Below are 13,982 nucleotides of genomic sequence, written 5' to 3'. Positions count from 1 at the left end.
ACCTCTGCTCTGATACCACTAAATGTGACGCCCCTTACCCGTCTATTGTATAGCCGAGCAAGAAGTGTCACATTCGGTGCTGGAGCACCCTATCTTGTCTTGTCATGTCTATTGTAAATTTTAATGTCATTCAAATCAGGTAATTTATGTGTAGAAATTTTTTTTTTTATATCTTATTTCTGTGGAGACCCGGACAGATCCTTCTCTATTTTATTAGTATCTGGCGGGTTCCATTATCACCTATTAACATATTCATAGTCATCTCACATATTTCCATATCATATTCTCTTTTATCATATCATTCACAACTATTTATGAGATTTCAAAATGAAGTGTCATCTATTGCGTTCATATGAAAATTCATAGATAATAAATTGTAAGTTTTCATTTTAAGTCCAAAATGAAATACATCATAAACTAGTAATTATATCATGCCTAAACATAATGAACCAAAATACTAGTCTATACATGGGCCCTACCAAAATATAAAAGAGTCGGTGTGTGATCGGTGGCAGATCTGGTCGGAACTCTGTCCGAATACTACTGTGGCGGCTGTTGATCTTCAGTACCTACGCGATGGAAAACCAACGCACTAAGCATAATGCTTAGTGGTGCATAATTTATAATAACAATAATTAAACAATTGAATTAATATTTACAATTCATAAATTCTGGGTCTTTTACATTTTTTTATTACACTTTGGAAACAATTAAAATTATTGGGATCTTTCCTGTTTACTTATTGTATATTCAATATTAATTAATTATTATCAATGCCCAAGAAACCTATAACAAATTATAAAAGCTGGATACACAGGAGTATACGGGTTAGACAGCCATATGTCTACCACATACATCCTGCAGCACGAGGCGGTGTCGGGCACGAGACCATTGTCGGAGCTTGTAAAGCCGTAAATAAAGTAGGCACAATGGCCAGTAAGTAGGCATATAGCCTGTGGAACAATCATACCAGACATATTTTGTCAGTTCATGATTTTCTCGGTGGACAGTGCTGCTATCTGTAGTCCCTAATTGGTATACCAATTTATCCAAACTAAATAAATAAGTCTAGGTATACTATGGGCAATTAAACATTTTTAATTAATTTAGCACTATTCACTGTTACTATTTTCTAGCACTGTTCATTAGTACCATTAATTTCATATTAATAGGACATTATTCCCAATTTACATATTCATATCATTTTTAATATTTAATTTTCCTTATGAGTATTTTAATTATCATATATAGCATTTTTCCCATGAACCTTTCTTTAGGTTCATGTTGATGTGTTATCTTTATCTAGGAATTTGACTAGGTTGGGATGTCTATTTAGTCACAATTCCTTCATAACAATTGCTTCTCTATGTTTAAACTTGAATTTCAGATTTTGAATCACTGAGTTTGGGGTTATAGAGCTCAAGTTATGGTCAAAATACCAAAGGAATAGTATTTTGGGACATTTTCTGGGTTGGCAGTTTCAGTGGCCCAACTTGTGCTAACAATTTGAATTTATTAAAGGCAAAACTGGGTTAAGTAGTTTTCATGAAAAGTGTAGCCCTATGTCTAAACTTTCCATGGGTGAAATTTTAGGTCATTTGGACTAGTATAGAGAGAGTTATGACCAAATGAATATGTACTGTTCATTTGGTCATTTTCTGGGTTGGCAGTTTCAGTGACCCAACTTGTGCTAACAATTTGAGTTTGTTAAAGGCAAAACTGGGTTAAGTGGTCTTCATGAAAAGTGTATCTCTATGTCTAAACTTTCCATGGGTAAAATGTTAGGTCATTTGGACCAGTATAGAGAGAGTTATGACCAAATGAACACGTACTGTTCATTTGGTCATTTTCTGGGTTGGCAGTTTCAGTGACCCAAATTGTGCTAACAATTTGAATTTGTTAAATGCAAAACTGGGTTAAGTGGTCTTCATGAAAAGTGTAGCCCTATGTCTAAACTTTCCATGGGTAAAAGTTTAGGTCATTTGGACCAGTATAGAGAGAGTTATGACCAAATGAACACGTACTGTTCATTTGGTCATTTTCTGGGTTGGCAGTTTTAGTGACCCAAATTTTGCTAACAATTTGAATTTGTTAAAGGCAAAACTGGGTTAAGTGGTCTTCATAAAAAGTGTAGCCCTATGTCTAAACTTTCCATGGGTAAAATGTTAGGTCATTTGGACCAGTATAGAGAGAGTTATGACCAAATGAACACGTACTGTTCATTTGGTCATTTTCTGGGTTGGGTTGCAGGGAAATCCGAATTTGGGCAGTATTTAGCTCAAGTTTTGGACAGAATTTGGGCATGGTTTCTTCATGGAAAATGGGCTATTTTGGGTCTAGTTTCACCTCCAATTGACCTCATACCAATTGGGATCACACAAATTTATTTATGGCCTAAAATGTACACTACCCTCAACAAACACAACCTGCAGAAAATTAACACTTCCAAAACTCAATCTCCTCCAACTTTCTTACTTCAATTTGCATGCAATACACTTTTATAAGCAACAATCTCATCCCAATAGATCAATTTCAACATTTTACACAAACCCTAGTTTTCAAAGTTTCAAATTTACACAAACACTATACAATCAAACACCCAAACATTTCAACTAATTACACATTCTCATGGAACCATTTTTCATCACTTAAAAGTAATAAACTTCAAGTTCCATGGCTACCAAAAATTCAAGGGTTCTTTTCTCTAGATTTTCTTTTTGTTTTAATGGTATTTATGCTTAGCTAAACATGCTTTTCATGTTTAATAAAGAGAAGAAGAGGGATTAATGCACTAACCTTACTTGAGCTTCCCAAACCTCAACTTTCTTGCTTCTTATGGGTATCTATGGCTTCCTTAGGGAGTGGGGAGTATTTTTTGTGAAGGGTGCTAAAGGTTTTGATGGGTAGAAGCTTGGGAAATCAAGCTTGGAAGCTTGACAACAATGGAGGAAGTGAGGGAAAGAGAGAGAGAGAAGAAATGGAGGAAGAAGATGGAAGTGGGTGGGAGTTTGTCCTCTAGTGCCTATTTATATACATTTTTTTTTGAATTTTCCTAAGCCTTTTCTTTTCTTTTCTTTTCTTTTCCTTTCTTTTCTTTTCTTGTCTTTTCTCTTCTCATTTTCCTAATCTATTTCATAAATTTTAATTAATGTTAATTATTTTATTCTCTAATTTTTTTTTATTTTGACATTTTGGTCAAAATTCACCTTTGGGGGTGAAATGACAAAAATGCCCTTAGTAGTGCATATTGGGTTATTTTTATTATTTTTGTACCAATTTATAAACTCTCTAAACTTAAATTTTTTTTCTCTACATTTTTCCTATATTTTCTTAACATTTTTTTTTTCTTCAATTTATGCCTCCTCACTATAGTCTAGGTGTAGTTCCTGACATATTAACTGTCCGAACAAACATTAGTTGTCAGAACAGTAAAATGTACGGACTACTTATGGTGAGGGCGTTACAGTATCACTTTGTCACGAACTAAATCTCAGACCCTGAAGTGAAAATTATGCAAAATAACATGATACTTTTTTATAATTTCCCTAATTTCTATTTGAAAATATACTTTTTTTATAATTTCCCTATTCCCTATTGCATTAGTTTGTGGTGATTTCATTTACACGACCTTCACCGTTCATGCCTCAGTTCGTGGGTCCTTCGAGTCTGTCCTAGTTCTTAAAATGGGCTGCTGTTTGAGTTGGGTTCTTTTGCTGCCTATTTTCGGTTTGTAGGTACCCCTTTCGTGGTTGCAGATTTGGGGTTTGGAGGCTTTTGTGTGTTACCTTCCTACAAATTTTGCTGCAAATTGCTGCAGCTCTGGCTTGGTTCTGCAGATGCTTACACCATTAGATTTTCTTCTGCTGGCATTTGTTTGGTTTTGTTATCTGCATTTTTGTTTACTTGACTTTTGTAATGCAACTTCATTGTTGTCTTGTTAGTTTGTTTTGTACCTTTCCCTCCAGTTTTTTTCACTTAGCATGCCATTGCCTAGGTTGGATGTAAAGGGGATGCCTATTGGCTGGGTTTAGTTTGGCGATGACCATGCTTAGTTTTTCTTGGATTCAATTTATTAATAAAAAATTTTGCTTATAAAAAAAAAAAAGAAGCTTCCCTTTGCTTATCAAAAACAAAAATTGAAGTACAGTTTTAACAAGGTATTCACTAATTTTTTTGAATTTATAGATTTACATGGTCAATTATTTCCCACTTTTATTGCTATGCTATATATTGTCTGTTAAGCTTGCAAGTGCTTTTATTTGTTCCTTCATTTTTAATCTTATAATGAAAAGGAACATCTTCTAGTTAGCTGTAACCTTAAGCTCTTACTACTCTTAGTCTTATTAATTATAGGGGAATGGATGGATAGATCAAAAGTTTTTGTCACTCTTTGACCCTTCATTTTCCCTCTGTCTTTCTTCCATTTATGGTGTGATTTCTTCCTTTTCAAAATGAGATACTCACTGCTGTAATACCCAACAAGGATAAAGATGTTAAAGGTATTGTCTCACGCATACGACTTTAATGGATGATAGAGAGGATCAATATAGAAAACGTTCATCTATTCAGGTGTTCTTCTTATGATCCCTAACTAGATAGAAGTTTCATATTTTTTTTCATTATTTTCTCTCTAAAAGAAGAAATTAAAGCATTTTATTCTCTTTTTGCAAGCTTATTGACCCTCATCAAACTAGTAGTACTGTTGTCTCTCCCAGAAGGGAAGCGCATTGTGGTCCCTCTCAATATCCATCATAGGTGTAATAACTTGATGTCTTTACCAGACTAGATAGCCAATTTTACACATTGCTATCTTTAAAAGTCCATTACTTGTCATTATATGAAAGTGAATTTAGTGATTTTTTTTCTAATTATTTTGCATATCTCCTCCTCCTAGGAGTTATAATTTTGATAGTTTAATACTCCTGTTGTCATTGCACAAGCTAACAGCTGGAAAATGGAGAGGAGTGATGACCTGATCATACGATTTACATGTATGATAAGTAGAAGCTTGGAGCTAGTGCTTTCATACTAAATTTGGGAAATGTGAAAAAAGAAGCAATTTGATGTGCTTCTTTAATTGTGTCCAGGCGTTGATCAAATGGTTGGTTCAACTTGTGGAGCAGCTCAATCATCTACGTGCTTATTGCTTAGGATATGATGGGAGCATACATGACATTTGCAAATTTAGTATGGTACAAGATGAAGGTCTAAGACAGAAAGTATATGAGCTAGTCTGGATTTTAATACTGGCAACTGAAGATAGTTGCCAACTCTCTATCTGTGTGCTTATGAAAACTATCGTAATGTGCCAGTGAATGCAAACTTTTGATTTTGAATTCAACAAACCTGTTCATTGTCTACAGAAACTGTTGTAATGTAGCTCTATTTTTCTTTTATTTGATTTGGTTCGACGAGTTGAAACTAAAGACTTTCTGACCTTGAAACAAATTTAATGTCGAAGGGAAAAAAGAAAAGCAAAGAAGCAAATACTAGGGGATTGCTCATTCTTTGTGTTTGCTCTGTTTGTTAATTATAAGAAAAAATTTGGTATCATGATTAAACAAAAATGGTGGGAATTTAAATTTTTTAATATTTACAGTTAGAGGGATCTTGAGTCAATTTGTATGCACTGAGATTAAGTTTATTCTTGAGTAATTTTATGACCACATTTTCACATCAACGGGTGTATTTAAGATAAACAATTCTAGAGCTGAGTTGAATTTTGATAAATAAAATATGAGAGCTCTCATTTTTATTAATTGGACTAAATCTATTGGGTAGTAACCCAATTTATTATAACTTTTATATTATTTATCCCTAATATGCATTTCTATGTGAAAATTTATTTTTCTTATTTGAATCAATGACAGTAAAAAAGAAATTTCCTTTTTTTTAAGGCTTATAACTTGAACTCAAGACCTTACAAACATTATCTATATCCTATCTTCCATTTTATCTTATATTTCAAATTTTAATAATTATATATTTTAAGATAAAATTATTTAGTTAAGCATTACTTAATAGTATTAATTATAACCAGAAAAAAATAATTAAAGTGAAATTTAAAATTATTATATTTATGAATTATATATGTCAAAAATTTTGAATATATATAATTACATATTATGATAATTTAGCATTACGAAAAATATGGTTTAAAACCAGAAAAAAAAAAGAACTAGAAAGTTGAGATAAATAAAATAAGACTTTCTAACTAAGGATACTCGTTAAAAAGCTTATCATAGTAGCGCTTCTGACCTTTGCTCCCAAGATGTATCCATATCATCTTCCTCGATGCGTATGAACCTTAAAAGGTTGAAGAAATAATTAATATACAAGAAATTTTCATATCGGGAAGGAGGAGAAATAGACTATATAATGCATTACAAATTCCTAGAATTGATCCATAAAGTCCATGGTTCAATAGAAATATATTCCCAATTCAGTGCCTCAAACTATAACTCCCTTAACCATTTCTCAGTCTAACACTAAATCAAAGAGCTAAAATTAGAAGGAAAAAAATAAGTTGCAAGACAATATATAATTATGAATGCACAGTAATCCACATGAATTTTGTTAGAGACCAGCATACCTATATCCTTCTCTTAGGGTGTCCCGATCCGTTTTAACTGGCAATTTCACATTTGATGACTTTTCTTTCCCTTAGAAGCTAACTGCATCAAATTGAACCCCCCAAAAATGGAACAAAAAATTCAAAACACAAGGATGATTGTAGCCTTCTTCCTTCCTCAGTGGAAGAGACTGTTCATCATCCATTTGCTGTAGGACATAAAGGATTTCACAAATACAAAACTCTCCATTTGCATAATTCCATTTATGTCCACCTTTCAGCTTAAAACAAATAAAGAATCTTAGAAATGGTGCTTTCAGAGAAATAAGGAGAATGGTAAGGAGTTGGTTGCTCACTCTTTCAACTCCCTGGACACATATACAAAAGGAAAGAGTCAAATGTATAGAAATGAAAAAACAAAGCATATAGTCTCTAACCATGTCGACGCAAACAAAGGTTCTCCAAGAAATCTCAGATGTGAAGATAATGCTCCCAAGCCACACACAAGTCCTAAGCACAGAAAATGGGTGATGAGATAGGAGGAAAAAGGAAGGGATGTTAATCTTGCTATAATCTCTCTCTCTCTCTTCTCTCTCTTTACTTTCTTGATGCTTCTAAGTCCCTTTCTCTAGCTTAGTTTCCATTCTTGTTCGGGTATCAACTTGCAATTGTAATTTAAGCAGAAGGCTATTCTTGGGAAATGGATGCTGCACAATTTGCCAAACGTGCAATTTGCCAGAAAGATCTCTTTAACTATAACCCAATAATAACAACAGGAATGCAGGCAGCTCGTATGCTTGTAATCTCCCGCATTTTTCATCTTATCTTGACACCTTCAGGACAACCAGGACCTGTTGCAAATATTATTGTATGCATTTCCAGTCTTTCTTTGATACAAGAGCAGATTTTTAAGGTTTTTGCAGTACTTCATATGTTGTTGTTTTTTCGCTGTTTTGTTTTTCAGGCTGGACTTGTGACGCCCCTCACCCGTCTATTGTGTAGTCGAGCAAGAAGTGCCACATTCGGTGCCGGAGCACCCTATCTTGTCTTGTCATGTCTATTGTAATTTTAATGTCATTTAAGTCAGGTAATTTATGTGTAGAATTTTTTTTTTTTTTATATCTTATTTCTATGGAGACCCAGACAGAGCCTCCCCTATTTTATTAGCATCTGGCGGGTTCCACTAATCACTTGTTAACATGTCCATATTCATTTCACACATTTCCATATCATATTCTCTTGTATCATATCATTTATAATTATTTATGAGATCTAAAAATGAAGTATCATCTATTGCATTCATATAGAAATTCATAGATAATAAATTACAAGTTTTCATTTCAATCTCAAAGTTTAATTACAAGTCCAAAATGAAATACATCATGACTAAACATAATGAACTAAAATACTAGTCTACACATGGGCCCTACCAAAATACAACAGACCGGTGAGGTGACTCTGATCGGTGGCAGATCTGGTCGGAACTCTGTCCAAATACTACTGTGGCGACTGCTGATCTTCAGTACCTACGCGATGGAAAACCAACGCGCTAAGCATAATGCTTAGTGGTGCATAATTTATAATAACAATAATTAAACAATTGAATTAATATTTACAAATCATAATTTCTGGGTCTTTTACATTTTTATTGCTCTTTGGAAACAATTAACATTATTGGGATCTTTCCTGTTTACTTATTGTATATTCAGTATTAATTAATTATTATCAATGCCCATGAAACCTATAACAAATTATAAAAGCTGGATACACGGGAGTATACGGGTTAGACAGCCATATGTCTACCCTGTATACATCATCGAGCCACGAGGCCGGTGTCAGCACGAGACCACATTGTCGAGCTTGTAAAGCGAGAAATAAAGTAGGCACAATGGCGATGCAAGTAGGCATATAGCCTGTAGAACAATCACACGGACATATATTGTTAGTTCATGATTTGCTCTGTAAGCAGTACTGCTATCTGTGGTCCCTAATTGGTATACCAATTTATCCAAACTAAATAAATAAGTCTAGGTATACTATGGGCAATTAAACATTTTTAATTATTTTAGCACTATTCACTGTTACTATTTTCTGGTACTGTTAATTAGTACCATAAATTTCATATTAATAGGACATTAGTCCCAATTTACATATTCATATCATTTTTAATATTTAATTATCCTTATGAGTATTTTAATTATCATATATAGCATTTTTCCCATGAACCTTTCTTTAGGTTCATGTTGATGTGTTATCTTTATCTAAGAATTTGACTAGGTTAAGATGTCTATTTAGTCACACTTTCTTCATAACAATTGCTCCTCTATGTTTAAACTTGAATTTCAGTTTTTGAATCACTGAATTTGGAGTTATAGAACTCAAGTTATGGTCAAAATACCATAACTGGTCCCTTTGCCTCTAAGCTGTCCAGAATTTACAATTCCTGGTCAATAAACTTTGACCAGTCATTTGATCATTTTATGGTCATTTTTAGACTTAGGTTCCTTCACAAGATATGTTCCTCTATGTCTTAGGGACTCCCAGGTACAATTTCATAATTTTTCAAGCTTGGTATAGTGAGTTATGGTCAATGTATTAACCTAGACTCTCAGTCCTATAAGGGCAAAAACTAACTTCAGGGCAGTATGTTTGACCCTCTTTTTAGGGTCTTTACACTTGGAATTTGGCAAAGGTGTCTGAATCAATATTGTAGCCCTAAGTATCATGTTTCCAGATCATATTGACACATCTCAAATGAAATTTCCTAGTGGGAGTTATGGCCAAATGAACACACGGGTATCAAATGGCATTCTGGGTTCAACTTAACATTTTCCAGATTTCAATTCCTAATTTTGGCTAATATTTTCCCTAGGATGCAATGGTTTCTAGAGCTTGGTCAAAACATAAAAATTGTTGTGCTATGTCTTATAAAACTTTTGGCACTAGTTTCACTCAATTTGCAGCTTTGGAGACCAAGTTATGGCATTTTTGCCAAAATTGGTCAAGCATACCAAAGGAACAGTATTTTGGACAATTTCTGGGTTGGCAGTTTTAGTGACTCAACTTGTGCTAACAGTTTGATTTGGTTAAAAGCAAAACTGGGTTAAGTGGTCTTCATGAAAAATGTAGCCCTATGTCTAAACTTTCCATGGTTAAAATTTTAGGTCATTTGGACCAGTATAGAGAGAGTTATGACCAAATGAACACTTACTATTCATTTGGTCATTTTCTGGGTTGGCAGTTTCAGTGACCCAATTTGTGCTAACAATTTGAATTGGTTTAAGGCAAAACTGGGTTAAGTGGTCTTCATGAAAAGTGTAGCCCTATGTCTAAACTTTCCATGGTTAAAATTTTAGGTCATTTGGACCAGTATAGAGAGAGTTATGACCAAATGAACACGTACTGTTCATTTGGTCATTTTCTGGGCTGGGTTGCAGGGAAATCCGAATTTGGGCAGTATTTAGGTCAAGTTTTGGACAGAATTTGGGCATGGTGTCTTCATGGAAAATGGGCTATTTTGGGTCTAGTTTCACCTCCAATTGGCCTCATACCAATTGGGGTCACACAATTTTATTTATGGCCTAAAATGTACACTGCCCTCAACAAACACAACCTGCAAAAAATTGACACTTCCAAAACTCAATCTCCTCCAACTTCCTTACTTCAATTTGCATGCAATACACTTCTATAAGCAACAATCTCATCCTAATAGATCAATTTCAACATTTTACACAAAGTTCTCAACATTTACACAACCCTAGTTTTCAAAGTTTCAAATTTACACAAACACTACACAATCAAACACCCAAACATTTCAACTAATTACACATTCTCATAGAACCATTTTTCATCACTTAAAAGCAATAAATTTCAAGTTCCATGGCTGCCAAAAATTCAAGGGTTCTTTCCTCTAGATTTTCTTTTTGTTTTAATGGTATTTATGCTTAGCTAAACATGCTTTTCATGTTTAATAAAGAGAAGAAGAGGGATTAGTGCACTAACCTTTTTGGGTGTCTTACCAAACTTCAATTTCTCTTCTTCAAATGGGTATCTAAAGCTTTCTTAGGGTGTAGGGAGTATTTTTTGTAAAGGGAGCTATGAGTTTTGGTGTGTGGAAGCTTGGAAAATCAAGCTTGAAAGCTTGACAAAAATGGTGGAGAGGGAGCACAAGGGTGGATGGCAAGAGAGAGGGAGAGTGGGGAAGAAGATGGAGAGAAAAGTAGGTGGGTTTTGTCTCTTGTGCTTTATATATTTATTTTTTTATTGTACTTAATTTTATTTTAAATTTTCATAAGCTTATTTTTTTCTTTTCTTTAAATGCCATAAGTCTTTTTATTTTCCTTTCTTTTCTTTTCTTTCCTTTTCTTTTCTTGCTCTTTCCATTTTCCAAATTCAAATTCATATAATTAATTTATGTTAATTATTCTATTTCCAAATTTTAATTTGACATTTAAGTCAAAATTTACCTCTAGGGGTAAAATGACTAAAATGCCTTTCATGGTGCTCATCATATTATTTTTATTTTTTTATACCAATTAATAAATTCTCTAAATTTTATTTTATTTCTCAAAATTTTTCCTATATTTTTTTTAATATTTATTTCATTAATTTATGCCTCCTCACTATAGTTTAAGTGTAGTTTCAGACATCCTGACTGTCCGAATAGACATTAGTCGTCGGAACAGTAAAATGTATGGACTACCTACGGTGAGGGCGTTACAGGACTAGTGCTAGGTCCTTCATTGTTGTGTAAAATCAAAAAACTTCAGGAATTCTTTATCCGGTTTTCTTCTATAGAATACTATCAACTTCTGACATTCAATTTTCGAGTCATTTTTTTGTTCTTGATTGGTTTGGACACAGACGTTCCTTATATGAGGCGAAATCTGCGTTTGGCAAGCACTCTTGCATTTGAAGGTATAATTGCATGCACCCTTTTTGGAGCAGCTTCTGCAATCGCTATCCTCCATTTATTGAAGTAAATGGACATTGGTTATTGTTTTTCCATTGATTCTAGCAAATTCAATTTACAAAACTGGATGTTCCCTGCTAACTAACCAGTTATCATCATCCTATACATAAGTTGATCACCAAATGACTAAATAATTTCAAATCAGATGATGGTCAATCACTGTATATAACTAATTACTAACTATAGTAGACAATTGGAAATAATATCCCAATCATCCGGTGATAGTGATAGCTCGAACTCACAAGAATTCTCATTCAGATATTTAGATACGATGTCCTCTGTGGGTTGTATCTGGATGTCCTCTGTGGGATGTATCTGGATGTCCTCTGTGGGATGTATCTGAACAGGTTCAGGCATTGGTGGTGTCATACCAGTAGCATAAGTTCGATAAGATCCATAGTTGGCAGCTGCAAACATTGCTCGTTGATAATTGGCAGCTTCTAACATTGCTTGGTGATGATCATGATCGTTGATTGGAACATAAGGAGGATCTTCATAAAATGCACTTGGATTCTCTTGGATTGGGATTGAAACAATTTGCTTATTGTCATTAAGCGCGTTTGTGTAGGCTGGAGGATCGCTATTTTTGTCAACATCCCTAACAACATCAGCAGTTTGATCATCTAACTCTGCAGATTGTTCCTCATTTGAAAGTCGACTTCTCAAATTGTCTTTCGCATCCCTCTTATATATCTTGCATAAAACCACATTATCCAACTGCCACAGAAAAAGAATAGAGAATTAATCAAACAAAAGAAAAATTAATGAACAACAAACAAGAAATTTAAATATTTATTTAATTACCCTCATATCATCGGCACTTGTTTTGATTCTTGGAGGGGCATCACTGACCCTATATTCATGCATAATCCAGTTAGTCTTTGTACCATTTGGAGGCTTTCCCATGTAGAAAACAAGTGCCTTCCTATATCCAACCACAGCACCCTTATATTTAACAGCTTTATCCCCTCCAGTTGCCTTCCAGTATCCACCACCGGCATCTCGTTTTGGTCTACTTCCATTTGGATATCTCTTGTCCCTTGGTGTAAAAAAGTACCATTCTGTCTCCCCACATTGCCAATACTCCTCTGTTCATCAAAACAAGGAAAAGGTAAATCCATCGACAAAACATAGATTTAATCATAACATTGCAAAACAAAATCATAGTGGAAAAGAAGAAAAAAAATTATAGCATTGCAAAAACAAAATCATCGCGTAAATATATGCATAAGCATGGAAATAGGTTGTGTTAAAGATCAAAGAACCTGCAAGCTTCTCGGGATTGTACTCATAAAGTTTAACCTCCATGATCTTGTTTGGAGGCAAGGGTTGATTGGCTATCTTGTTTTTCAAGTAATGAACGACAAGCTCTCCGTCCAAAGGGCGAAACCTATAAAATGGTGTAAAAGAATTAAAATAATCAATATCAATGAAGTTCTTTCTGTTGTTGTCATTGATGGGGTCTGTTCGAGGTTGACGAGTAGCGGTAACAGAAGCATTGGACTGCGGCTGTGTCACCTCCATAATTGGACTCTTGCGAGGAATTTTTTCCCGAGAAGACTGATGCAAGCTAACGTAAAAGTATTGAAATTCTCTCTCCCTCAACTTTCTCTCTTTTATATGAATAGACTTCTAATAAAAATTAAAATAACCCTAAAAGATAGATTTTCAAGACTTAATATTTATCTATTCTTATTAGAAACCAAGTTTGAAACTAGATAAGTGTCGGACACAAGTTTTTTTAATATCTAATAAACCAATCAAACTTCTAAGATTATTTAAACATTATCCCTATACTATCTTCCATTTTATTTTATATTTCAAATTTTAATAATTATATATTTAAAGATAAAATTATTTAGTTAAGTATTATTTAATAGTATTAATTATAACCAGAAAAAAATAATTAAAATGAAATTTAAGATTATTATATTTATAAATTATATCATCACACCTTATGATATGGATATGGATATTTATGAATTATATATGTCAAAAATTTGGAATATATATATATATATATATACATATAATTTATTAAAAATTAAATTTCAAATGTTATATCTTTTAAATTCTAAATATTTTTTTAAAAATAAAATTATCATTTAATCATTACCTATTTCTATTTTTCATTTTATTTTGTATTTCAAATTTCAAACGTTATATCTTTTAAATTCTAAATATTTTATTTTTTTAAATAAAATTATCATTTAAACATTATCTATTACTATCTTTCATTTTATTTTATATTTCAAATAATTATATATTATGATAATTTAGCATTATGGAAAATAAAAGACTACATTTAACCGTTGATAAAAATCAATTTATTTTAAATTTTTATTTTTAAATTAATTTTAAATTATTTTAAAAAATTAATTTTAGAATTTATATAAATTTACTGTGACGCCCCTTACCCGTCTATTGTATAGCCGAGCA

At 33.0% G+C, this 13,982-nt stretch overlaps 1 protein-coding gene across 1 annotated transcript; it reads right to left on the bottom strand.

Annotated features, from left to right (window-relative positions):
- Positions 1-11,550: 11,550 nt before the first annotated feature.
- On the bottom strand, positions 11,551-13,067 carry LOC131182423 (NAC transcription factor 32-like). Its single transcript, XM_058151971.1, has 3 exons — positions 12,809-13,067; positions 12,348-12,631; positions 11,551-12,260 (listed from the first exon to the last, which is right to left on the bottom strand). Exons 1-3 carry the CDS (start codon positions 13,065-13,067, stop codon positions 11,724-11,726), a joined length of 1,080 nt encoding a protein of 359 aa, XP_058007954.1. The 3' UTR covers positions 11,551-11,723.
- Positions 13,068-13,982: the final 915 nt, after the last annotated feature.

This window comes from Hevea brasiliensis, chromosome 8 (genome assembly GCF_030052815.1).
Source record: "Hevea brasiliensis isolate MT/VB/25A 57/8 chromosome 8, ASM3005281v1, whole genome shotgun sequence".
NCBI lineage: Eukaryota > Viridiplantae > Streptophyta > Magnoliopsida > Malpighiales > Euphorbiaceae > Hevea > Hevea brasiliensis.
The sequence above is the reverse complement of the archived record's forward strand: the minus strand, read 5'-3'. Positions and strand labels throughout refer to the sequence as shown.

Bases quoted from the DNA above. Each gene is read 5' to 3' on its own strand.
- LOC131182423 (XM_058151971.1), bottom strand. From the start codon at position 13,067: ATGGAGGTGACACAGCCGCAGTCCAATGCTTCTGTTACCGCTACTCGT. The intron at 12,632-12,808 runs GTTCTTTGATCT...TTTGATGAACAG, and splicing joins CAATCCCGAGAAGCTTGCAG to AGGAGTATTGGCAATGTGGG. The intron at 12,261-12,347 runs GTAATTAAATAA...TTTCTGTGGCAG, and splicing joins CAAGTGCCGATGATATGAGG to TTGGATAATGTGGTTTTATG.